General features: G+C 38.5%; 1 protein-coding gene across 5 annotated transcripts in view; it reads left to right on the top strand.

Moving 5' to 3' along the window:
- The window catches only part of LOC135221051 (transgelin-3-like), a 156,172-nt gene that overhangs the window by 37,164 nt on the left and 91,966 nt on the right, over nt 1-27,042 (top strand). For 3 of the 5 annotated variants that reach the window (XM_064258792.1, XM_064258788.1, XM_064258790.1), the window contains exons 2-3: nt 14,638-14,682; nt 16,448-16,599. In XM_064258792.1, the coding sequence (XP_064114862.1) occupies nt 14,638-14,682; nt 16,448-16,599 (197 nt within the window). The remainder of the gene's footprint in view (nt 1-14,637; nt 14,683-16,447; nt 16,600-27,042) is intronic. The other 2 variants (XM_064258789.1, XM_064258791.1) reach the window with 1 other exon arrangement.

Below are 27,042 nucleotides of genomic sequence, written 5' to 3'. Positions count from 1 at the left end.
GTTGATAGTACTACTCCCTCAAAAATAGTAGTAATACTGTATACTGTAATTGTAGAGGGGTTATTTTTTTACATTTATATATTCTTACAAGTTGTTTACAGGGTCTCATTGCAACATCCCCTAACTAGTTCTGTTTAAATTTTGTATATTGTAAGACCGTGTTGTGCTTATGTCCACTTATATGTATTAAAACTATAATAACCTTAAACCTCCTCTGGGTGATGATGACGATAAATAGCTGGTCAAATGGAATACTAATTTATTGATTTTTGTCTTTAGAGGCGTGCATATTATCGGAGAGTGCGTGCCATGACCATAAAGGACCCGGGAAAAGGGGGCACTCGCTTATTCTTCATTCACTTTTATCTCGACCTGACCTTTTGGGCCGAGCTGTTTATCGGGACCTGCTTTCAAGCTCAAAGAGCACTTTTCGTAAAGGGGAAAGAAAGATACTCGATAAATTGCCCAGCTCTTCCCTGATTGTTAGAACGTCCGGGGGGGGGGGGGGGGGGGGATGTGGGGGGGGGTCTGGGGGAAGGGGGGGGGGGGGGGGGGGGGGGGGGGGGGGGGGGGGGGGGGGGGGGGGGGGGGGGGGGGGGGGGGGGGGGGGGGGGTTGGGGGGGGGGGGGGGGGTTCTGGGGGGGGGGGGGGGGGGGGGGGGGGGGGGGTCCTTGATGTTAGACGTCCAGAATGTGTCTTTGGGGATAGGGGTGGGGGGGGGGGGGGGGGGGGGGGGGGGGGGCGTTGTCATACCCCGTCTTGGCTAATAAGGGAGAGGCGAACGCGCAGAACGGCACGTTGGGTGAGTGAGACTGACGCTCTCCAGAGAATCTTGTGTAGATGACGTGAGGGGTGAGCCGTCCCAAAGACAAATCCTCTTTACTACTACTACTACTACTTTAGTAGATTCACATTAGCCGTGCATTTGATGTCTAGGCCAGTCCCTTACGACGCCCCGGATTGGCTCTTGATAAGCCAATGACAGGGCTGGAAACTTTCTCTCTCGAGAGTTCACATAGGAAGGATGTATGTTCCATTTCTCCTGGGGTCTTTCAGGAGAGGTGGAACATACATCCTGCATATGTGAACTCTCTCGAGAGACTGAGAGTTTCCAGCCCTGTAATTGGCTTATCAACAGCCAATCCGGAGCGTCGTAAGGGACTGGCTTAGACGTCAAATGAACGGCTGATGTGAATCTACTATTACTACCACCACCCTCATGGAGATGCGAGTCGGCTGATTAACCTGAGACGATGCTTTGAACACATAACTATAATAGTAATCATTAATAATCACATAGGTTGAGGAGAAGGAACTTGGATGATTATTCCAAATGATAAAGCAAATTAACGGAACGTGTTCTGAATTGATGGAAGAGTTTTTTTGCTCTTCTTACCTTCTTAAGCGTACAATTAGATGTTGATAAATTTAGTTGTGAAACAGTTGGCAGAGCACATCTTGCGTGTCTGCTCAGATAGTAGATAATTCTGTTGTTTTATTCTCCCCTGTCTCATTGATTAAGAGTAAAAAAAATTGTACCTGAAGAACTATGTCATTGAAGTGCAGTAACCTTTGTATTTATCACTTCTGTTAAGAGCCAGTGATTCAGACCTTTGTTAGTTGTATTCTCGGGGATTTCTACAACCTTGCCTGTGTATACTTTTCCCACGTCTTGATTTTTATTTATTTATTGCAGGCTTTATTACTAAACCCTCAGTTGTTATATTTCCTGGGTAAAAACATGGATGACATTGTGGTGTTGTCCTGGTAGTTGTGACGCCAGAAAACCCACAATCAATCAATCAATCTTGTAGTGTTGTTTGTACCGTCGAATTTATATTTAACCATGAATAAACGTTAAAGTTAACCTAAGGCTATAGAAATCGAGTCTTGAATATTCGAACTCATCTAATCTAAATATTAGTACCTACATAAACACAAGTAGTACCTCCATTATTTGACCTGCCGAGCATTACAGCATAGAAGTCATCAACTACACCTGACATCACATAAATAATATGGATTGAATGCAGTCGACATCCCAAGAAACGCGCGCATGCGCACAAGTGAGCCCTTGACCCAGTTGAACGAAACGGCGCGTTCATTCGGCCGATGTCGGTGCATAGTAGGCATTAGTGTGATAACTCACGCTTTGAATGGAATGTAATTACGAAGGTTGTCGCGTTTAATTCGACGTTTCCTTTTATTTCTGACGTTGCTTTATTTCTTTCTGCTTTTTTTTTAAAGTGTTGGGTTTATAACTGATGTTTTAAGTGACGTTTCCTGTTCACTTTTGATTGTCATCATTGGTAGATTTTATAGTGATATTTCCTGACCAGATGATATGTAAGGGCTAAGAAATTTCAACTTGGCAAATAGGCATTTAAGAATGAGGTGATTTTAACGAAAGCAAAGTCACAATCTTTTACCATTACTTGTGTGGAAGTAGTGAAATGTTAATTTATAACTTTTTTTCTTTTAGCTTACATTTACTTTTTTCTCACAGACACATGTACTAACAGAGACGTTGGCTCAGACGAAATAAGAAGTTCCTTAGATAAAACTGTTCCGTAATATTTAGATCCTGGGAGGGTTTATGAGATACAATTATGTGCCGTAATACTTAGAAGATCTTGGAAAAGTGTATTGGATGAAACTATGCGCCGTAGTATCATTTACATCTCAAATACGAATACTGATTTTTGTGAATCATAAGGAAACTATGTTTTACGCTGTTAACTTTGTACTTCTTAGATTTGCAGTACACAAATCAACCTTCCTCCCAGATGGGACTCTATTGTCTAATGAGTTCAATTTCTTGAGAGAGAGAGAGAGAGAGAGAGAGAGAGAGAGAGAGAGAGAGAGAGAGAGAGAGAGCTATCCTATTGAAAGTTTAGCTGGGACATTATTGTCTAATTAGCTCACTCTGACTTCCTCTGTTATCTAAGAACACTATTTCTTGAGAGAGAGAGAGAGAGAGAGAGAGAGAGAGAGAGAGAGAGAGAGAGAGAGAGAGAGAGAGAGAGAGAGAGACTTAATACATTTTGCGGTTGGTCTTCGTAATTGCGTAATTGATGATGGATCTCGCTTGAAGGCTGTTAGTGCCATCCTAGATGTTATAATCTTTTATTTTGTTAAATGATTCTCTCCTGACCTTAGTTTTTAGCTTGCAATGGAAGGAGAGTTATTGTAGTTTCCTGCTTAGCAACTACCGTAGCTTCGTTGTTTTTCTGGACAGAATAACTCACACGCTTAGCCTTCCCTGAACATTAAATAGTAATTACAGAGAATCATTTATAAAAGGGTAAAGTCCAGCAAAAACGGAACATGACAAAGAAAACGATACACGACAAAGAAAACGGAAATGATAAAGAACTCTCTACAAGGAACCGAGAAGCATTAGACGCAATCCGTGAGAATAAGCCGAACATAAATAAAAATGAATCCAAAGAAACGGACTGGCAGTGACGGCGTATCTGGTGGAAAAGGGCTATGCTTGTTTTACTTAAGGGTGAAAGTCTCGGGTCTGTGCCTTGGACTTGTGTCTTCAGCGCTTTTGTGGGTTAGCCTTGTCGTCGCCTTCAAGGTCACTGGTACTACTGAGGTTCACCAAATGGCCGGGACTTGGTTTTTCTCTTCTGTTGTTCGTTTTTATTGTTTTTCCAGGTTTACGTAAAAGACTTTGTATTGAAAAGTTTGTTGATTTACTAGATTTACTAGATCGTTGTAGGTTATTCGTATTTAGCTGCAAAAATATACATTCGATTTAAGAAATAATGATTTTAGTTATTTATCTCGCGCCATTATTTTATTTTTGTTTTCTCAATCTACAGCCTCCTAAAATTCTTCCTAATTTTATATAAATCATACATTAATCATTCCTTATCCCTTTTCACCCTTCATACTTCATTCTTTACCCATGCATTCTACGTTTCCTCCGCAATCTTCCTCCTCCATTCGTTCACGGTCACTTCATTCTACTCAATTCATTCTTCATTCTGCGCACGCGCCTTAATTCAAGCTCGCTAGCTCGCCCCGGGAGCACTGTGCTTTTGCAACGTTATTGTCAGGTGTCGTAAAGTATCCAAAATGAAGAAGAGAAGTGCAAATGGACGCACCTCTGTTTATTTTGAGAGGTGAAGTCATAGTAAAATTCCTTTTGTGTAGTGGTCTCGTCTATATACTTGTTTGTTTGTATTGTGGCGTCCGAGACCTTACTCATTATTACCATGATGGCCGCGAAATTTTTGTTTGTTCAGTCATATTGGCATTTCTTTGTATGTTTGCGTTTGTAATGCTAGAGGCATTAATAGTTTCATCTTTTCCTTTCGAGTCCAATTGTATCTGGTTAGAAACAGCTGTCGTGTTTATATTACAAAATATTTCCTTATGCTCATCTGTACTCAAGTATGCTCGACCGAACTTGCATTTGTATTCGAATGAATTAGTTTTCTGTATTTATTTAATTTTTTTTTATTTAGTAGGCATTTTTGGATTTTGCATCACGTATGTTTTCTAAACTCTAGACGAAGGTGATTTTAATAACGCAAGAATTCTTGATTGGAAAATATAACAAAATCTGTGGAATTTGTTCTGTGACGCTCATAACTATACTCTGTTTTTTTTCATCTGTCCATCCGCCAGTGGTGTTTTTGTATGGTAACACTGCGTCCCGGGCTTGAAATAGTTACGCTGTGTAAGTTTTAGGTATAAAGGATATCTGGTTGTACATTTGCAACTGAAAAGTGTTTTAATAATTTACTGGTTGCGAATTACACCGTTAATATTCGAAAAAGAATATTGTTATTATTGTCGAATGTAAGCTGCCTTTTCGGGGTGGCGAATGGAACAGCCAGACGCAAATTCCATCAAACAGATGCTAAACCAAGTTACGTCATATCGTATCTGGCTGAAACGCACTTTATAAAAATTAACAGTACATACTGATATACTTACGTATAATGAAGTAATACGTTGACATCTTGCCGTAGTGAACAGCGAGAGAAGCAGTTTTCCCGCCACTGCGTCTGGCTGTTCCATTCGCCACCCCGAAAAGGGAGCTTACATTCAACAATAATAACAATAACCTATTTCGAATATTAATGGTGTAATTCGCATACAGTAAAATTATTAAAAACACTTTTCAGTTGCAAATGTACACCCAAATATCCTTTTATTTACCTAAAACTTACACGTAGCGTAACTATTTAAAGCCCGGGACGCAGTGTTACCATACAAAAACCCCACAGCCGGATGGACAGATGAAAAAAAACAGAGTATAGGTAACGATTTCAGCTGAATAATAATAATAATAATAATAATAATAATAATAATAAGAATAATAATAATAATAATAATAATAAGAATAATAATGTGACTCATGCTATTATGGGATTTTACTAAAAGCTAAATTAAATTATTATTATTCTTATTATTATTATTATTATTATATTATTATTTATTATTCATTATTATTGAGCCCTGGAACTCCAGTAACGAGGCTATAATACTGAGAATTAACAGCCACTGTAGTGTTAGAAATTTTATATATGGTATACGGTTAAAAGTGCACATAAATATTGTTAACACTACTGTGGCTTTTAATTATTATTATTATTATTATTATTATTATTATTATTATTATTATTAATTATTATATCTCACTGTTCATTCATCACTATTGCCTATATTGAATTAAAAAAACATTTTTCAGGAAAAAAAAGTCATTACCTAACCATATCCAGTCCCTGCCCAAATTTTTGAACCGCAAAAAAAAAAAAAAAAAAAAAAAAAACAAAAAAAAAAAAAAAAAAAATGAAACAACGCCCAGTATGACCTGCTGCTTGTGACATCCAACATTTATATATTGGAACATGCAATGATGCTTAGCCAAAACAGTGATAATTGGGTGATTGAACAAAACTTATTTTAGATTTCTTACAAAAGATTGGTCGCATTTTCTTCTTTCTTCTTCTTTTTTTTCTTTTTGCCTTTTCATGGGAAGGAATTCAGTATTGTGTGGGTTGAAGAATTTTAATTTTTTAATTTTTTATCTACTTTTCTTTTGGTGGTTGTGGGGGGGGGGGTGTGGGGGGGGGGGGGGGGGGGAGCCGCGGTTGGTTGGTTGGTGGTGAGCCTAGTGAAAAATGGCTGCTCGGAAAAGATTTTGGTTAATGAAAAGAAATTTGTGGTTGTAGACGACTTCCTTGCCTTATGTTTTCAAGTGCCCTTGTCTTAGAGAGAGAGAGAGAGAGAGAGAGAGAGAGAGAGAGAGAGAGAGAGAGAGAGAGAGAGAGAGAATTATAGTTTTAACCTTGTCGCTCCTCATAAGAAATATTTTTCTTTACGACAGATATTTTTAGAAACCGAATTGAGACTTATCATAATTTCGGCGCCGATGGAGGACTACGCCCTTGGCGCTCCTCTCCCTGTTACTACGAAGTGCGGAAAAAAATAAAAAGAAAAAAAAACAGGAAAAATAGAAGCCATGTGCTTCTCTTGCTTTGATAACACTTAAAAAGATAGGAGTTGAAGAGTTGATAAAGTAAGAAAAACAACAATTTTCTTTCGCCCTGGCAGAAGTAAAATATGTGACACGTCTTACATTTCATCTGATGATTTATTGTTTACTTTTTTCTCGCTGTTAAATCACGTGGCTATTACGTGAGGTTATTTATACTAGTGACGCAACTTCCGTCTGATTTTCATCATGTTAAGAAAATAAAAGACTAAACTGGACCTGGATACTTTTATTCAAAGATTTAATAGAAATGATAAATTCAGCTTATTCCTAAACATTTCAGCTCCCACTCCTCCTATTTGTAGCTTCGAGTCGTTGTCCTGTCCTAATTTTCGATCGTGGCCCTGGGTCCTGTGTATTACGGATTTGGCCTAAACGTCACGCATTGCATTGGTCCAGTTGTTGAGATTGTCTATATCCTGTTGTTGCAAAAAGGAAAAAGGATGTTGCATGTCGATGTCGATGATGATTACTACTCTGGATTTTTTGCCAGTTGAATTTCTTTTCGATTTGCGGATTTTCGCCGTCAAATTTTTAGGTTAGGCTCATGAATATATATGTGGTTTGTTTTTGCTTTCTGTGACTAATTGATTTGCACCATTAGTTTTATTGTGGTCAGTGAAAGAGCTAGTCATTTAGATTTCCTGTCTCATTCAGCGAAATTCATGTCATTTTAGACTTTTTAAAAAATGATGAGCTTATGCTAGGAATGATGGCATTGTACTATGAGACTGGGGTGAAAATCAGTCATTATAAGTGTTTTCTTAATTACTAATGTTTATTAATTTTAGAAAGTTTAACCGGTTTTCAGTTGTGTTCAAACTTATTTATTTTACCCTTTAATTCAGCAGACCTGTGATGGAAAAATGATTCAGCCAATACTCTTTACATTTTACCTTCACAGGTTGATTCAGATTGAGTCCAAGTAGGGATGATGTCTGTCCATTGTCTGTGATAATTTGCCAGACATTATATATTTCTCAATTTTCTTTGTATAATGAAGGGAAAGTTAACTACTTTGCCGTACGCTGCGTATAATACAGACTGCCATGGTGGGGCCTTTTGGAAAGGGATGGCGCTATTCAGGAACCTATGCAGGTGACGTCACCGAGAGCAGGAATGCGTGAAAATCCACCTTTTCTTTCGGAACGGGTCTAAACGCAAGCGAATGATGGGCTCTCTCTCTCTCTCTCTCTCTCTCTCTCTCTCTCTCTCTCTCTCTCTCTCTCTCTCTGCTAAGCGTTCATTAGAAGAAGTGCATGGCAGTGGGATTGGATTGTGACTGCGTTTTATTGAGTGACGCCGTGAAAATGTTCATTATATCGCAATATGTTAGAAGTTTAGCAATGGCATTTGTTGCACTTTTTCGGAATTAGGATTTCTTGATGCTTTATGCTGCTGATATATATATATATATATATATATATATATATATATATATATATATATATATATATAATCGTATATCAAGCTTGAGCCAGCTGGAAATAATGAAAACAGCATAAATAATGCACTTGACATATATATATATATATATATATATAGTATATATATATATATATATATTATCTATCTATATATACTATAAGTTATATTATATAATATATATATAAATACACATTATATATATATATATATATATATATATATATATATTATATATATTGTGTGTGTGCGTTTGTTTGTCTGTATGTACACCTCATTGTTGGTTTGTGTTGCCCGGGTGCATTGCAGCCATTGCTATCATGCTAATCTACATAGAAACCGGCCTCCTTAAAGGGAGGTATCGAAGGCGTGTCGTGCCCAGAATATCAATCAACGTCAAGGCCATGTATAGCCTTTTTTTCTTCTTTTCGTTTTTTTTTATTTTAGTATTTTTTTCTGCCACACCTAATGACATTCCAAGCAAACCGGTTTTTTTGTTTTATTTATTCTTTTTTTCTGTGAATTATTTTGTTTGTCTGGTTAAAGTGCAGTTTTGTCGTTGCTGACTGAAAGGTAATTTGTTAGAAGTGATGCGTATGTCATTCAGAAAATGTGAGTGTAGGAGATTTATTTCTGTTGTATTTGTGAATATATTTGTCGTCGCTGCTGTTGTTGTAGAAAGGAAGTACTTGCATACTGTTCTGTAATTCTTATCTGGCTTGCGTAACCGCGTCAACCACTAAAAATGTTAGTGAATACAACGCCTGGTTATTCTCGAAGGAAGTCCTTCTTCTTGGTCTTCCAAGTAAATAGTAGCCCCATTTTTCATGAAGCGAAAGTCAGCGTGAATGGCACGATGAAAAATGTCCCTGGCGGTGGAGGCTGTTTCCTGTACCAGGAACTCGAATGAGTGCTGCCTCTGTGGTTCTTTATAAAGTTGGAGCCTGTAGAGGACGTGCTCCCTCCCTGCTGCTCGAGAAGAACTGCATTTTCTTTGTTGTACATTTCACTTCCGTTTTCTTTCTAACCCTCCTGCCTTTCAGCACCGTTTTTAATTTTGTTTTATTTTTTAATTTTATATATAGCTGATAGGTAAGATGGGTGAAAGAAGAGTGAGGGCAGTTAGCTAGCTAACCATAGTAGGAAATAGTTTAGAAAGTTAAGTATTTGTAAGAGTAGTGTCAAGTGCGGTTCATCCACATTTTTATTTGGGTAGGGGTACAATTTCCTTACTATGGCCTTATTATTAACATATTATAATATGATTTTGCATTATATTAACATGGCGAATTGTACAAATTACATATTTTAAATTTAATTCTTGATGGTATTACTGTAAAAGCGCATTTTTCACTTGTTTCATGTTGGTCTCTGTTTGAATCTGATTATTATTTGGTCTCTCTCTCTCTCTCTCTCTCTCTCTCTCTCTCTCTCTCTCTCTCTCTCTCTCTCAAAACTGCGCATGAGCCTCTTTTTTTTTGTTATACCTTATTGACCGCCATTCTTGCAAAATGATAATGATTGTAGAAATGATAACAGTAGAGTCGTATCGTCTACATCCTTTCATGTCTTGTTTTCTAGACCAACAATCATGGAGGAACCTCATTCTTAACACGTAATATTTTTTTGATAATTTTTTTTACTCATTAGGGGGGTTAGTGCCGTCAGTGCGCCTCATGCGGCGCACTGTAGGAATTACTTAAGGTTCTTTGCAGCGTGCCCTAACTGCAACCTCTTTCGTTCCTTTTACTGTGCCCCCTTTCATCTTTTTTTTCTTCCATCTTGCTCTCCAACCTCTTCTAGCAAGTAGTTCATAGTGCAACTGCGAGGTCTTCCTCCTGTTCCACCTTTCAAACCTTTTACGGTCAGTTTCCGCTGAATGACCTCATAGTTCCGAGTGCTTAGCATTTGGTCTAAATTCTATATTCAATTTAGTATTCAAGAATTTCTGGTATGGTACGACTCCGAGGGATTAAGCCGTCACGTGATAGCAATGGGGTGGGGGTGAGGGTGGTGGTGTGGGGGAAGGCTTCAAGTCAAGTGAGATTTCCATTCCCTCCGAGCGACACTGAGGATAAACTAGCGCAGTCATTCCTGTCAGTACTGTTCACGTCCATTGCTTCATACATCACGCCTGAGTGATGTCATCTGTTCGCTGTTATGAGGGATGGGACGCCGCGGATGCAGTTTTCTTTGCTATTCGTTATTTTGTTTATTTGCGTCATGCGTCACATTTTCCAGTCATTTATAGGATATTTTACAATGACATCTAATTACGTTAAGGTAATTTAATTACTTTTTGTGCAGTGCTGAGTAGACTGCAAAATATACCTGATTAACTTTGATTAAGTATCTCAATTCACATTTATGATAAGTATAATAAAATTGTGCCATTTAGTTGTATGTAATTACAGTAAGGCAGTTTAATTAAATTTGTAGAAGACTGCAAAATAAACTTAAGTTCAGCTACGCATTTCAGCCTCATTTGTAGGACACTAAATAAAAAATTGTAAACCATTTTATGACAATTACTTGAAGTTCAAGTCCAGTAGTACTAATAATGACGTCACCAGAGCCAGTGGCACTCAGCTGTTGTATGCGAGCTGTACAGAATCCTATAATGACCGCGGAGAACATAAAAGTATTAAAGGCATAAAAAAACTTGTCGTTGGGAGCTGCGACGACGTTCACTATCAACCGCTCAAGATTAAAATAAGAGATCATTGCAGGCTTGAAAAGCGATCCGCCTGGCTACTACCGAATCGAGTCTCGTAATGTACGTGAGGAAAGAACTTGCTCTGCTATTATACTTTGGTTTTCCCTTTGTTTGGTAATGTTATTGATATATAGGACTGTTATTTGGGTAGATGAAGTGAAAGTATCGAGAGAGCTTTGTGAAGTGAGAGGGTAGAGGCTTCGTGGATAGAATTCGATTGTGATACGGCCTTATTTAGAGATGGCTGAGGTCTTGTTTCCTTGGGCCGCTATCCAGCTGTATTGATATTGCGTGCGAGTAGTGTAATTTGAGAAGAATATATATGAAATTGCCCGATTTTGACTGAGAAAATCTAGCAGTTTTTTTTAATACTGACATAGCTTGGAATCATTCTTAATAAAAATACCTCGCATGGTTTAATGTTTTTGTAAACTAATGCTGAGATAAGTTCCTGCGTTAAAACATGTCCAGTTCGCTTTCCACTTATCACGTGCAGCGCTGACAAATTATAGCTAAGCCATTCCCGACGAATCACTTTCGAGGAACGAATGTTTGTTACATATTTAAGCTTTTGTTTCCCCCGAGAGGTCCTCTTTATTTGTCACCGAAGACAGACTAATTCGTTGTTGCTCGTAAACCAGAGTTCTTTGCAGCATCAGGCTGTCCATTTTTTAGAGGGAGTGGAGTCAGGTTGATAACCTCTTTTGAGAGATAAAGGGTTAGAGATCATTAGACTAAACCACAGTAAAGTTGCTGACCTCATTTGTTTTGAGAAACAAAAGATTAGAGATCATTAGACCTAAACTGTAGTCAAGTTGCTGACCTCTTGAGAAGTAAAGGATTAGAGATCATTAGATTAAACTGTATTCAAGTTGTTGACCTCTTTTGTTTTTGAGAAGTAAAGGATTAGAGATCATTAGAACTGAACCGTGGTAAAGTTGTTGACCTCTTTTATCTTGGAGAAATAAAGGATTAGAGATCATCAGACTAAACCATAGTAAAGTTGCTGACCTCTTTTGTTTTTGAAAAATAAAGGTTTAGAGATCATTCTACAAAACTATAGTCAAGTTACTGACCTCTTAAGAAATAAGGGATTAGAGATCATTAGACTAAACTATGATGATCTTTGTGTGCGTGTGTGAAGCTCGCGTTTGTCTCTCTCTCTCTCTCTCTCTCTCTCTCTCTCTCTGTGGTAGGGGGGCGGGTACGGGCGCTTGTGCATACTCGTGATCTCACCGGATATGGCTGACTGTTTTAGTCACAGGTTTGGCTTGGTAATTGTCATGTGCTTGTAAATATAGTCGTATTTTATAGTTTGCCATTTGTTGTTTTCCTGTTTGGTTACTTTCAATTTCGTGAGAAGTTTGTTGGTCGAATTATTTGCAATTTTTGGCTGTCTACTGAAAGTGTATTAATGTGTTTGGTTTTCCCGGTAACTTTGGAATTCTTTGTCTTATTCCAATGAGTTTTATAAGACGGTACAGGCTGTAGCAAAAATTCTTAACATAATTCTCCTTTTTTATGTTATTTATTTTATTCAGAAATTCCTGTATTGACGGTTTCATACTTAAACAAGTAGGCACTGTAATCAACTAAAAGTAGCTCAGTAACTGCTGTAATGGGTGAAATTTGTCAGCTTATTTTTCTTAACTTGTTATTAAGGGGATTCTCGGTTATAATACCGACTTCTCTTCCGTTAAAGGCTGAATAGAAACTCGATCATTGAATTTTCTCCAGCGATTGGGCGTATCCTGTGTACTACATGTGTGATAAAACAGCCGATTTTCCTCGCTTCAGCGTTGCGTTGGCGGGAAATCCACGATATTTCAGATTCATGTGACAGGAAAGTGTTATTAGGCGATATATTTTTATAGAATCTCTCTCTCTCTCTCTCTCTCTCCTCTCTCTCTCTCTCTATATATATATATATATATAAACACATATATATATATACATATATATATATATATATATATATATATATATATATATATAATTGATTTGTTTCTTTATTAATTTTTGTAGCAGTTAAAGGTCGTACAACTCCAAATTTCAAGTTAGATATCACGACACGTGCAATAATTCAGTGAAATATAATAAACCTAAGTTTACTGCAATAATTTAGTAAAATATAGTAGACCTAATTTGACTGCAATAATTTAGTGAAGTACACTAGTTAATTCAGTAAGATATAGTAGGCCCAATATTACTGTAATAATTCAGTAAAATATTACAGCAGTAATTCAGCAAAATATCGTAGGCCTAATGGGAATATTATTTCTCTATTAAGTATCCGATTAGCAGATATTTTCTTGTAGTATTAATGTGCTTTTGTGTATTTTAACTGGTGCATATTATAATCAAGTGCTTTAGGCCATCGCAGACGCTGACGTCGTCCCGAGGTACCTTTCTTAGAATCAAGTCTAATAGTGGAAACAAAAGACGGTCGGCTGTTGATGTTATGTAGGATCTCCTTTCTTTCTTCTTGGAAGCACAGGCTGGCTCAGTGTTTTGTGCCGCACGGCTTTATTTATAGCGCTTTTACATTTGAAATTCAACACCAGTATTGTTCTTATCACCGTGAATCTAATATTTGCTGGGCTGTCTCGGTGAATCTAACCCTCTTTTTCTGATCACCGCTATGGCTTCCTGAGGTGAACTTTACCCGCCTTTTCTTCTTCTTCCGCGTTGTCCTTTCTTTGAGGTATTGAGGAATGTTTGGCTCTATGAGATATCGAGGTATTTTTGTCTTGAGAATCTGATCGGTGTACTTCCTGCTTAATGCCTTCCATCGTCCCAGGAAACATTTCAGTTATTTTTACTTGACGTTTTCATTGCTTTCAGTTGTTTAACAGCTGCATCCGTGGCCATTTTGGTCGGTGTTCCGCAGGGTTGTGTTCTGTCTGCCAGGTTTCTATCTTTAGTTTGTGATAATTTTAACTTCCCATTAAAAATAAGAGAAACTTATGTTTCATGTTTTCGAAGCTACTTTTCAGGTAGAGATCACTTCAGCCATGAGAAATTGCAATAGCATGATTGATTGAATACTGAATTATCTGGTGAATGGGACGACGCAAATATTCATAATTGATGGCGTTCGGTCTAGGCTTGATAGAGAGAGAGAGAGAGAGAGAGAGAGAGAGAGAGAGAGAGAGAGAGAGAGAGAGAGAGAGAGAGAGAGGTTAAAATGTGTTTGTTTTGCCTCACATCTAAATGGCTTACGTTAGATATATTTTTGGCACGATGCTTTAATATCTATTTAAAATATTTGTTGTGGTTCTGGGTTTTAAACATATAAGTTAAGATGTTAACGTATTATATCTCACTTTGAGTCAGTTATGTAATATTACAAAGCTTTCTTAAGATACCCATAGAAGCAGCCTTTATGGGTGTGGATGTGTATGTTCCTCGCTTATTATTGTATATATTGTAAAATGTATGTATTAATATTTATGTAAATATTTGTTCATGTATATAAAAATGTGAAGATAAGGTATGTGCATAGTAGTCCTAACGTAATTTTTCATCAGATAAAAATCAAACCATAAGTTGGGTCTAAGTTGTCTTCATCATCTGCTTTATTGATTTTGGGGGAAAGTGTTGTACAGTAATGTTCCCAGGTGGGAACTGCTTATATATAAGATCCCTGTAACCTAATACACCTGTACCCACCCGTAACGGGAGGGTGTATCTCGTAGCTGTAATTTCGCTTGCTGTGTTAATATCACATCCTGTAGGTCATTCAAGCAGCCCAATCATTTCCTCCAGAGCCTCCCTCCAAGGCGTCTTGTACAAAGCCATGTTCCCTCCAAGTGAGTCTCATTTCCTTTTGATCTCTCTCAAGTGACTTGCTCTTAATGATACGCAGGAAGTGGTGTTGATTCAGGTAAGGCGTCTGTCTGTCTGTCTGTCTCTTGTGTTCCCTTTTCTGTTTCTCTTTTGTTTCCTCTCTTACCCACTCCGTTTCTTTTTGCAGGTTCTCAGAAAACTAACTAGAGATGAATTATTCGCCATGTTAGTTGTAAGTACTGGGCTAGGTGGCGGTTAGGTTCTTCTGTCTAGCTAGTTGCTATAGTAGATTCACATCAACCGTGCATTTGATGTCTAGGCCCAGTCCCTTACGACGCTCCTGATTGGCTGCTGATAAGCCAATCACTGGTGTGGAAACTCTGATTGGCTGTTGATAAGCCAATCATAACTCTGTCTCTCGAGAGAGTTCACGTAGGCAGGATGCATGCTCCATCTCTCCTGAGATATACTTTTGAAAGACGTAGTCCTCAGGAGAGGTGGAACATAGATCCTACCCCTGTGAACTCTCTCGAGAGACGGAGAGTTTCCAGCCCTGTGATTGGCTTATGAACAGGCCAATCAGGAGCGTCGTAAGGGACTGGGCCTAGACATCAAATGCACGGTTGATGTGAATCTACTATAGTGGTTTTCCCTTTTTTTTGCTATGTAGAGGGGTAGCGGGTGTTGGCGTTTTCGTTTTCTAGCTCACTAAAATATGGAGTGGGCGCCCGTAGATGCCTTCATTAGTCTCTTACTGAAAACTAAGCGTGTTTCTTCACGAAAATAATTTGATTGCATATGAACAAGTATTCTATTCAAAACTCCGTTCTGAAAACAACAATATCAAGACCAATATTCGTGTCTGATTATAGTAATTACAGTAATAAGTAAAAGATTTTTAGCCGTCATCGAATGATCAAGATATTTTTGTATCAATAAAATCTATTGAGTATTTTCTGACAAATCTAACCCGGTACACGACTGGTGTGGATGACAAAACAGTTTTTGAGTCATATGAATGGGCCACCTTAACGACATAAATAATAGATATTTTGCATGCTTTTATATGCTTCTCAACGGCAGGTTAAAAATGGTATCTGAGTCACTGGCAGTATTTTCAAGGTTTTTAATCTTTTGACAGTTTTGCTGGGAACATTGCACAAGTCATTCTTTTGACACTTTTACTGGGTACAATGCACTAGTTTTCCTGATGCTGATTTCTTTCTACCTTCCTGGATTAGGGATTTGTTTGCGCTTTGAAGTGAAAACGCTTTGTTTTGATTGTTTGTGTACTGGACTAGTTATTGAAATGTAAGCATGATTATTTCAACTTTGATATGTAGCGTAAATGTGTTGTCAACCATTTTACTTAACTTTTACTTAATGCAGACGGCGTATCAGATGGTAGAATTCAGACCTTCTTGAACAGGGTTGATGGCGCACCAAGATACGCTCTATATACGGCGCATATACAGTGCGATTACCGCCGTCCTCTTGAGGGTGTGCCTAGTAATTTGTTATATTAAGTACAGGTTATTTGCATTTAATTTTTTTCTCTCTTTCGTGGCCTTATGCAACGCGTGTGTTGAGCAGTCTTCCTTTTGTTTATGTGGTTTTCCTTGTTACTGCGTGTGATGTGTTGAGTGTGTTTTCATTTAGTTTAGTTATGAATGTTTGAATGTTGGGTGTATTTACGTCTTTTATTAAAACGCTGTTTTTATTTATTTATGTCTTTTGTATGCATTTATTTGTTTTATAATTATTACTCCGTGTGATGTGTAAGTGTTTTCTTGTACTTGTGTTATGAATGTTTAAATGTTGGATTTCTGGAAAACTTCTCTTGAAAACACGTTTGTTTATGTGTTTATTTATTCACGTATTTATATTATTTTCATTTTTTATATTTATATTTTAGATTATTTATATAATAATTGATGTCATGTTTTATTCATTTACCTGAGAAACCTGATATATTGATTTTTGTGTCTCCTGAACAGAGCCAGGCCAAGTTCGACCTCACCAGAGCTCGAGAATCCTGCGATTGGGTCGAAGGGGTCACCGGGTTGACTCTCGACTGGCCATCCTCCGACGGGCTGGTCGATCAGCTGGCCTTCGGTCACGCCCTCAAGGATGGGGTAGCCCTTTGCACGTGAGTATTCTGTTCTTGGTCCCAGTTTGACCTCTGACCTTGGTGGGTGTAGTGGAATATTTGGGGCACAGTTCTTTGTTGACTGTAGTACACCATTGTGTACGGAACATCTATTCAAGCCACTGTCTTATTAAAATTGGTATTATTTTGTTTATGTGGTCACAATTTGACCTTTGGCCTTTGAGGGTTAGTAGAATTTATCTTTACACTATTGTGTGACCTTTGCCAAGAAGGGGTTAATTACATTTTAGGCAGCTGTGTTAGTAAAATTATTATTATAATTATTATTATTATTATTTTGGGTGGGCAAGATTACTTTCATAACGTCCGTGTGACCTAACGGAGGTAGCGTGAACTCCAAGCGATATTTTTGCGACCAGTTCTAGACCTAAAGACTTTCGTGGACAACAAAACAAATTGGTGCTGTGCAACAGCATACGAAATATCCTGATTTATGTATCACCAGCGTGTAAATCATGACCTTAAAATGTGCTAGAAGAACTTGTGAATCTATTAAGATTTTGGGATATCGCGTAGGCATGGCGCTGGAATCTTGATATGGTTTGAAATATTGTGACTAGGAATTGTCAGCTGCTGGGTGATCCCTGTAGGTTCATTACAGCCTCCCTTTGGCCCCTATCTGCAACCCCCCCTTTCATTTCTTTTACTGTACCTCCGTTCGTATTCTCATTTCCCTATCTTACTCTCCACCCTCTCCTGACTGCGAGGCTTTCCTCCTGTCACACCTTCTAAACCTTTTTATTCTCAGTTTCCCTTTCAGCGCTGAATGACCTCACAGGTCCCAGCACTAGGCCTTTGGCCTAAATCTCATATATTCCATTCCGAATACGGGATAATTGTGTTTTTATAAATCACCAGGTATCGAGAAAGAACAATTCTGCTTCGTTCCTCAGTAAAGCATGACGTCATGTTTTGGTGATAGATGCACGGCGTCCGTGATCTCTGCTTGCGTTGCATTCCACATTATTATGGCTGAGTGTTGTCATTCTTCGGCTTTTTGCTTATCCATGGTATTTAGCCACGTCACCGCAACTCGTTATTCTCTCTCTCTCTCTCTCTCTCTCTCTCTCTCTCTCTCTCTCAGCTCTTCAATATAACCCTGAGGGCAAAAGTCATTCTCTCTCTCTCTCTCTCTCTCTCTCTCTCTCTCTCTCTCTCTCTCTCTCTCTCTCTCCGATACAGTCCTCCATTTCTTAATTCCTTCCGCTCTTAGGTCTAAAAAACTAGCGTTTTGGACAAGAGATACAGAGGCAGTTTTGCGCTATGATAGAAAAACGAACAATTAAACAGACAAATAGACAGACTGGAAGTTACAGTCTTGGTTATTTTTGTTGCTGTGTTGTTAGATTAAATCTGGCCTTGTGCCAGCAGGTTTTATTTTTTTTTTTCTAAATTTTTTCTTCCTCCTTATGCGCGTTCCGCCAGAGGCGTTTATTTGAGGTGTTTCGCTTGTTGCCGCTCTGAGCGAATTTCGTTTTCTTTAGTCTAGGCGTTATGGTGGAATTCTTTAGTCTAGTCGTTATGGTGGAAAGAGTTCGACGGGATGAATCATTTTTTTAGTTAAACTTTGGTTAAGTTTAATGTGATTTTCTTCTTCTTCTTCTTCTTCCCAGCTTTTTCCCATTTTTATATGGGGTCGCCGTTTCGGATGAGCCGTTTCCATCTATTTCTATCTTGCACTTCTGCCTCATCAATTCCCTTCTCATGTAAATCTCCTCTCACACAGTCCTTCCATCTCTTTCTTGGTCTCCCTCTCTTTCTTCTTCCTTGCACCTCCACTCCCATAGTATGTCTCCCAGCGTGGTCCTCATCTCTCCTAACAGGTGTCCATACCATCTCAGCCTCCCCTCCTGCACTTTCTTTGATACTTCCACCACCTTAGTTGACCCCCTTATGTAGTCATTTCTGATCCTATCCACTCTTGTTACCCCAGACATCCACCTAAGCATTCTCATTTCTGCCACATCCATCTTCTTCTGCTCTGCTTTTCTCATGCTTGCTGTTTCCGTACCATACAGCATTGCTGTTCTTACCACCGTCTTGTGAAATTTTCCTTTTAACCTAAGCGGCACTCTTTTGTCACAAAGAACTCCCGAGGCCGCTCTCCAGTTGTTCCAGCCTGCCTGTACCCGATGTTTTACTTCTTCTTCCATACTTCCTCCAGCGTTAACAAAAGATCCCAATACTTAAACTTATCAACTCTCCTTATTTGCTCTCCACCAAGCTGAATACTTTCTCTATCATCCCCCTCAGTGGTGGTACACATATATTCTGTCTTGGATCTACTTATTCTCATTCCTCTGTCCTCCAGTACTTGTCTCCATCTTTCCAATTTCACTTCCAGATCTTCCCTGCTCTCTGCACACAGAACCAAATATCATCCGCTACAATATGTTCCATGGTACTGTCTCCCTTACTTCCTCTATTATAACATCCATCACTATGTTAAAGATAAATGGGCTCAGAGCCGACCCCTGGTGTAATCCTACTCTCACCTCAAAACCTTCTGTCTCCCCAACACTGCTCCTCACTCTGGTAAATACATTCCGGTACATCTCTTGTATCAATCGCACATACTTCTCTGGCACCATCTTCTCCCTCAGGCTCCTCCATACCTCTTGTCTCGGGACTCTGTCATAAAGCCTTTTCAAGGTCAATGAATACCATATGTAGGTCCCTTTGTCTTTCCCCGAATTTTCTCCATTATTTGCCTCAGACAAAATATACCATCTGTTGTTCCCCTTCCCTTCATAAATCCCATCTGCTCTTTACCTATTTGTACTTCTTCTCTCAGTCTAGCATCTATCATCCTTTCCAGTATCTTCAAAGTGTGGGACATCAATTTAATGCCCCTATAATTACCACACTCTTGGACATCGCCTTTCCCTTTAAAAATTGGGATCAATATACTCCCACGCCACTCATTTGGTATCTTTTCCTGTTCAAGGATCTTTATCATAAGATCGTACAGTATATCCACTCCTTCATCTCCTAATGCTTTCCATGCCTCCACCGGGATCATGTCTGGTCCGGTTGCCTTCCCATTCTTCATCTTCTTCAGTGCATTTAGTACCTCTTGCCTAGAAAAACCTCATTACCATGCCAATGTTCACTTGCCCATCCTCTCTTATTAGTCTATTATTTTCTTCATTTAACAACTGTTCGAAATATTCTTTCCATCTCTTCACAATGTCTTCCTCCTTTCTAAGCACTACACCCTCTTGATTCTTTATTTGTTTGATGTGTGTTATATCTTTGGTGCTCTTATTTCTAGCCTTTGATAGCTTCATCATCTTCTTTAATCCTTCCTTTGTCCCCAGCTCATTATACACATCATCATACGACTTTGCTTTAGCTTGGGCTACCACCTTTTTCACCACCTTGTTTTTCTCTCTGTACCTATTTCTGTCTTCCCACTGACTGTGACTCTTCCCATCTTTTCTTTGCCTCCTTCTTATCTTTTACTACTTTCTCAATGTCTTCATCCCACCACCAACTATCCTTTTCTTCCCATATGATACCAGATGTCTCTCCTAGCAGCTCCTTTCCATGCCTTCTTATTACTGCTGCATTTCGTGCCCACCATTCTTGAACATCTTCAATCCCTATATCAATATCCTCCAAAACCCTCCTCTTAAAACTCTCTCTTCTTATCCCCTTCCTTCTGTAATTCGTACCATTTAATTTTCCTTATCCCTTTAGCTTTGGTTTTTCTTTCCCTTTTCAACTTCAAGTCCATACATAGCAGCCTGTGTTGGGGGGCTACATGGTCGCCTGGAATAACTTTGCAGTTCTTGACCTCCACCAGATTTATCCTTTTATACAAGAAATAGTCTATCTGGGAGAATCTTCCCCCACTCCTATATGTTATTAGGTGTTCCCTTTTCTTCTCAAAAAATGTGTTTACTATTGCCATGTCGAATGACACAGCAAAGTCCACTACACTCTCTCCTTCTGGGTTTCTCTCCCCAATTCCATGGCCCCCATGCACCCGCCCAATCGCCTCATTTTCACTTCCGACATGGCCATTCAAATCTGCCCCAACTATCACCCTCTCATGCTCTCCAGTTCTTGCATTATTCCATCCATGTCTCTCCAGAAATTTCCCTTCTCTTCTTCTGTGCAACCAACTTGTGGTGCATATGCGCTTATAATATTCAGAATCTCTCCTCCATAACATATCTTCAATCTGATGATACGGTCATTCTTTCTATGCACTTCTATTACCGAGTTCTTTAGTTCACTAGACAGTACTATGCCAACTCCATTTCTACCTTGTTTATTTGCTCCACTATAATAGCTTATATCCATCTCCCAACTCTTTAGCTTTATTTCCTTTCCACCGCGTTTCTTGCACACACACAACATCTACTTTCTTTTCTCTCATCAAGTCAGCCAATTCTCTACCTCTCCCAGTCATGGACCCAACATTTAGCTGACATACTCTGAACCCAATGTGAGCTCGCTTCTTTAGCTGCACCCGCTCCTGATGCAGTAGCCCTCGCCTTACCACAGAGTTAGGGCGATGTCTCTGTGCGTCGTTTACGGAGTACGCCCTAGCATTACCTCTTTCCATATTTCGGCTCATTCCATTTTTTGGTTTTGGCACAGATTTTTACAGCCGGATGCCCTTCCTGACACCAACCCTATTTATTTACCGGGCTGGGACCGGCACCCATAAGGACTTGGTAAGTCATTATTAATCAGCAAGATGCGTTAAGGTGCTTTCCATGATCTGAGCATGTCTAAACGAACGCACCTTCCAGAAAGAAGAAATAATGTTCGAGTGACTGAGGAACTCCTCTCGAGAGTAGGAATCAAGAATGGCTTTTTTTCGCCAATTCTTTTCCTCTCTGGTTTTGGGGGAAGGGTGGGGATGAGAGAGAGAGAGAGAGAGAGAGAGAGGAGAGAGAGAGATAGAGAGAGAGAGAGAGAGAGAGAGAAGGAGAGAGAGAAGAGAGAGAGAATATGAAAGACGTGGTTTAGGGATGACTCACCTAACTCACGCCGTCATTGGCAGGTGAAGAAGGGGTTACTGGCGGTAATTGTAGGTGAATGGGTCTAGACTGTGGTAGACTTCGGTTTGCCATATTCTGTAGTTAGTGTAAAGGAACGATTTATATATATGTTAATTTTTAAGAGTGGTAAGAGTGGTTGTCGTGGTTTTCCTCTTTTTTCCCCCCATTGTTTCTTATATAGTACATTTACTACACCAATACCTTGTACTACACCGAGTAATTGTTACTTTGGTACAGATCTCCCTTAGACCTACTCTTACCTGACGACTAAGTTTAGCCACTTATCTTGCCAAAATAAATAGTTGCTGGTATTTAGTCTGACCGTTATTATTATTATTATTATTATTATTTTATACTCTATCACAGTCCTCCAATTCGACTGGGTGGTATTTATAGTGTGGGGTTCCGGGTTGCATCCTGCCTCCTTAGGAGTCCATCACTCTTCTTACTATGTGTGCCGTTTCTAGATCACACACTTCTGCATGAGCCCTGGAGCTACTTCAGCCTCTAGTTTTCTAGATTCCTTTTCAGGGATCTTGGATCGTGCCTAGTGCTCCTATGATTATGGGTACGATTTCCACTGGATATCCCATATCCTTCTTATTTCTATTTTCAGATCTTGATACTTATCAATTTTTCCCTCTCTTTTATTTTCTTCAACTCTGGTGTCCCATGGTATTGCGACATCAATGAGTGATACTTTCTTCTTGACTTTGTCAATCAACGTCACATCTGGTCTGTTTGCACGTATCACCCTATCCGTTCTGATACCATAGTCCCAGAGGATCTTCGCCTGATCGTTTTCTATCACTCCTTCAGGTTGGTGCTCGTACCACTTATTACTGCAAGGTAGCTGATGCTTCTTGCACAGGCTCCAGTGGAGGGCTTTTGCTACTGAATCATGCCTCTTTTTGTACTGGTTCTGTGCAAGTGCCGGGCATTCACTTGCTATGTGGTTTATGGTTTCACTTTTCGTATTGCACTTCCTACATATGGGAGAGATGTTATTTCCGTCTATCGTACTTTGAACATATCTGGTTCTTAGGGCCTGATCTTGTGCCGCTGTTATCATTCCTTCAGTTTCCTTCTTTAGCTCTCCCCTCTGTAGCCATTGCCAATTGTCATCGCTGGCTAGTTCTTTAGTCTGTCTCATGTATTGTCCATGCATTGGTTTGTTGTGCCAGTCCTCTGTTCTTTCTGTCTTTCTCCTGTCTCTGTATATTTCTGGGTCTTCGTCTGCTTTTATTAGTCCTTCTTCCCATGCACTCTTTAGCCACTCGTCTTCACTGGTTTTCAGATATTGCCCCAGTGCTCTGTTTTCGATGTTGACGCAGTCCTCTATACTTAGTATTCTCTCCCTCCTTCCTTTCGTGTTATGTATAGTCTGTCCGTATTTGCTCTTGGGTGTAGTGCTTTGTGTATTGTCATATGTTTCCTGGTTTTCTGATCTATGCTGCGGAGTTCTGCCTTCGTCTATTCCACTATTCTGCGCTGTATCTGATTACTGGCACTGCCCATGTGTTTATGGCTTTTATCATATTTTCCGGCGTTGAGTTTGACTTGAGTATATTATTATTATTATTATTATTATTATTATATTATTATTATTAATTTTATTATTATTATTATTATTATTATTCAGAAGATTAAACATATTTATATGGAACAAGCCCATAGAGACCAGTGATTTGAAATTCAAGCTTCCAAAGTATTTGGTGTTCTTCATCTGAAGGGAGTAACAAAAGGTGACGGGAAATACAGAAAGAACATCAGTTGTTAGAAAATAAATAAATTAACAAATTGAAAAAAAAAATTGTATCTGTATAGTACAAAATGAATGAAAAAGCTTTATCATTTTGGTACAATTTCAAAACATATAAAAGCCAACGGTCTTGACTTTGCGAGACGAGAATATCGGGATGGAGGCGTAAGAATGAAAGTTGTCTTCATCTTCACCAGAATTCGCCTGCAAGCAGTTTCAGGGACGCCGTGGCAAATACCAGACCTTCTCCACCCACCTCTCTCTCTCTCTCTCTCTCTCTCTCTCTCTCTCTCTCTCTCTCTCTCTCTCTCTTCCACTTTACCTTAGGTGTATTTTTGTGGCTAATTTCCCGTACCGGTTTTGTTTCTGTCGGGTCCTTCGTGCCTCGAGTTGTTCTTAGTCTTAGCGCTGTTTTACTTCACTTATTTGTCTGTTTCTCTTTTACACAGAATCAATTTTTGTTTGCTTTAAAAGAAAACTGTTGAGATGGCTATTTGTTTGTCCGCCTTCAGATCTTAAAAAGTACCGAGGCTAGAGGGCTGCAAATTGGTATGTTGATCATCCACCATACAATCATCTAACATACCATATTGCAGCCCTCTAACCTCAGTAATTCTTATTTTATTCAAGGTTTAAATTTAGCCATGAACTTGCGTCTGGCCACCACCGGGTCGTGGCTGAAAGTTTCATGAAGTGTGGGTGGAAGTTTCATGTACCGCGGGTGAGAGTTTCATGGGCCGTGGCTGACAGTTTCATACAGCATTATACGCTATACAGAAAACTCCATTATTTTGAAAAGACTTCTGCGCATTTTTTACAGATTCTATTAGTGAGCAGTGTCATTCAATGAACGCAAACAGATTGATAAACATAAAAATCGACACAAAACTTGAATCATTTCTCACGTGTTCCCTATTTACGCAAACTCTTAATGCCGGAAAAGATTGGCATGAACTTTTTGAGGTACCGCCCCAATTTCCTGAATATCCCACAAAATTAAACCTTATCCGTAGCTGAATCAACATCGGTCATTTCAACATAACAATACCTGGGGAAAAGGCAACATTATGGCAATTTGCATTTTTTTTATATATCTCTCTCCCCAATTAATGTTCGTGCGTGTACATACGCGTGTGCACTGCACAAACAACCACGTATATGGACCAGGAAAGGTCCGTTGGTTATGGGGAACATTATTTTTTTGTGTATGAAAAGTCTGTTGAGTGTACGAATGGATATGATGGCAGCCTTGGACATATCAGGGTTGACGTTTACATGGATTGTGAAATTTCATGGTACGATCAATGTTTCAGAGCGGTCACCCACACATGTATTGACCAAGCCTAGATTTGCTAGCTTTGCTATTCGTGCGCGCACTCTCTCTCTCTCTCTCATATATATATATATATATATATATATATATATATATATATATATATATATATATATATATATATATATATATATATATATATATATAATATATATTATATGTATATATATGTACATACTTAAATATTTAAATATGCATATTTATATGCTTATATAATTATATATATGTATGGTTACGTATATATTGATATGTATATATATATATATATATATTTAAGATATACATGACGTGTGTTATGTATTTATGAATGAACAAGTCATATTGTATGTGTGCGTATTTCGTTCCACTTCCGTATTCTAGATTACTGAGTCTTGTATTTTACATATTTCTGAGACAACGACTGTAGGCTCATCCCCAAACACACACACACACACACACACACAAACAGAAAATGATTATGAAACAGAATATTAAAAACACTTAAAATCTTCACTATCGTCACCATCAGTTTCAATGCAAGTCCATGTATACCAGATGTTTAAAAGCTACAAAGACTTACATGGCCGGCGAAGTGAATCGGTAATGGGGTCATTGTTATCCCAAGACAATAACACACTTGTTAAAAGGGTGACTGTAATTCCTTGTGATGCTGTTTGTTTGTTTGTTTTCGGAAATAGGGGTTTGAAGGGATCCAGGTGGCAGGAGTCATCTCTCTCTCTCTCTCTCTCTCTCTCTAGTGAGAGGAGTCCTCATATCTCTCTCTCTCTCTCTCTCTCTCTCTCTCTCTCTCAAGTGAGAGGAGTCCTCATATCTCTCTCTCTCTCTCTCTCAGGGGGAGTGGATCGTGTCTTGACGACGACAAAGTGTACGTAAATTATAGGCTTAACCGACACATTGCAACGCAGAGATCTGCCTTAGACTGTTCGTGAAAAATCTATCTTCCTTTGTAGGGACGATGTTGTTGACATGTATATATTAATGCCAAGGTGTAATCATCTTGAGAATTGCGATGAAATTATAATTATTATTATTATTTATCTGGAGGCTTCCCTTGTTCCATGATTTGTCGGTTAGGGAAATTCGCGATGAAAGTGATCCCTGGATGATAATGTATCGTCGTCTTCTCTGGTAATATTTATGTCAGACCTTATTATCTTTCACCGATTGTCTTTGTCTGCGTGACAGTTTCTATTGCACACATATGTATATACATATATTTATATATTTACATAAACACACACACACACACATATATATATATATATTGTATATATATATATATATATATACATATATATATATATATATATATATATATATATATATATATATGTGTATTACAATATCATATTATTTATATATTTTACATAAACACAAACCCACACGATAGATATATAATATTATAATATCTTATTTCATATTATAATATATATATATAATATATATATATATTGTATATCATAACATATATTAATATTATTAATATATAAATACATAACATTATATATATATATTTATATATATATAAAAATATATATTATTAATATATTTATATACAAATTAATAAATCACTTGCTGATAAAAGTGATTGAATGACACACACACACACACACCACACACACACACACACACACACACACACACACAGCATATATATATATAATATATATATATATATATAATTTCTTCTTCATATATGTATATATATATATGTATTTTACATATATATATATTTAAATATTAGTATAATATAATATATAATGTACTATATGAATATCCTTATAATAATGTGTGTATATATATATATATATATATATATATATATATAGATATATATATATATATATATATATATTAGATATGCCACTGATTTATTTTATCAGCAAGAGTATGCACAACACCACTTCATTTATACTTCCCCTTCCATTCATTAAGTCACCCGCACCTTCACTATATTGGGTTGGGCAGTGCAACGTTCGGAGAAATCCTGCATCCTCCAGATAAAACCCTGGGCGTTGCAGAGGATCGCAACGCTCTCGAGCCATGTTCCTTCCATAAGCTTAATGAGTAATTGCTTTTAGGGGGCCCAGGAAATGAGTCAGGCGGGCGGCGTCGGCGGCGGCGAATTTCGGTGGTGGCCGCAAATGGCTTGATGGGTCACGGAGCTTGCTGCTCCCTCCGTTCATGGCTCGGTCTAGTATAGTGAGAGGGAGGGAAGTCGAGCGGGGAATTGTGAGTGATTTTCTTGGCAGGGTTCTCTCTCTCTCTCTCTCTCTCTCTCTCTCTCTCTCTCTTAGCTCTTCAATATA

The sequence above is a fragment of the Macrobrachium nipponense genome, chromosome 2 (assembly GCF_015104395.2).
Source record: "Macrobrachium nipponense isolate FS-2020 chromosome 2, ASM1510439v2, whole genome shotgun sequence".
In the NCBI taxonomy this organism is placed as follows: domain Eukaryota; kingdom Metazoa; phylum Arthropoda; class Malacostraca; order Decapoda; family Palaemonidae; genus Macrobrachium; species Macrobrachium nipponense.
This window is presented reverse-complemented; position numbering and strand designations above follow the sequence as displayed.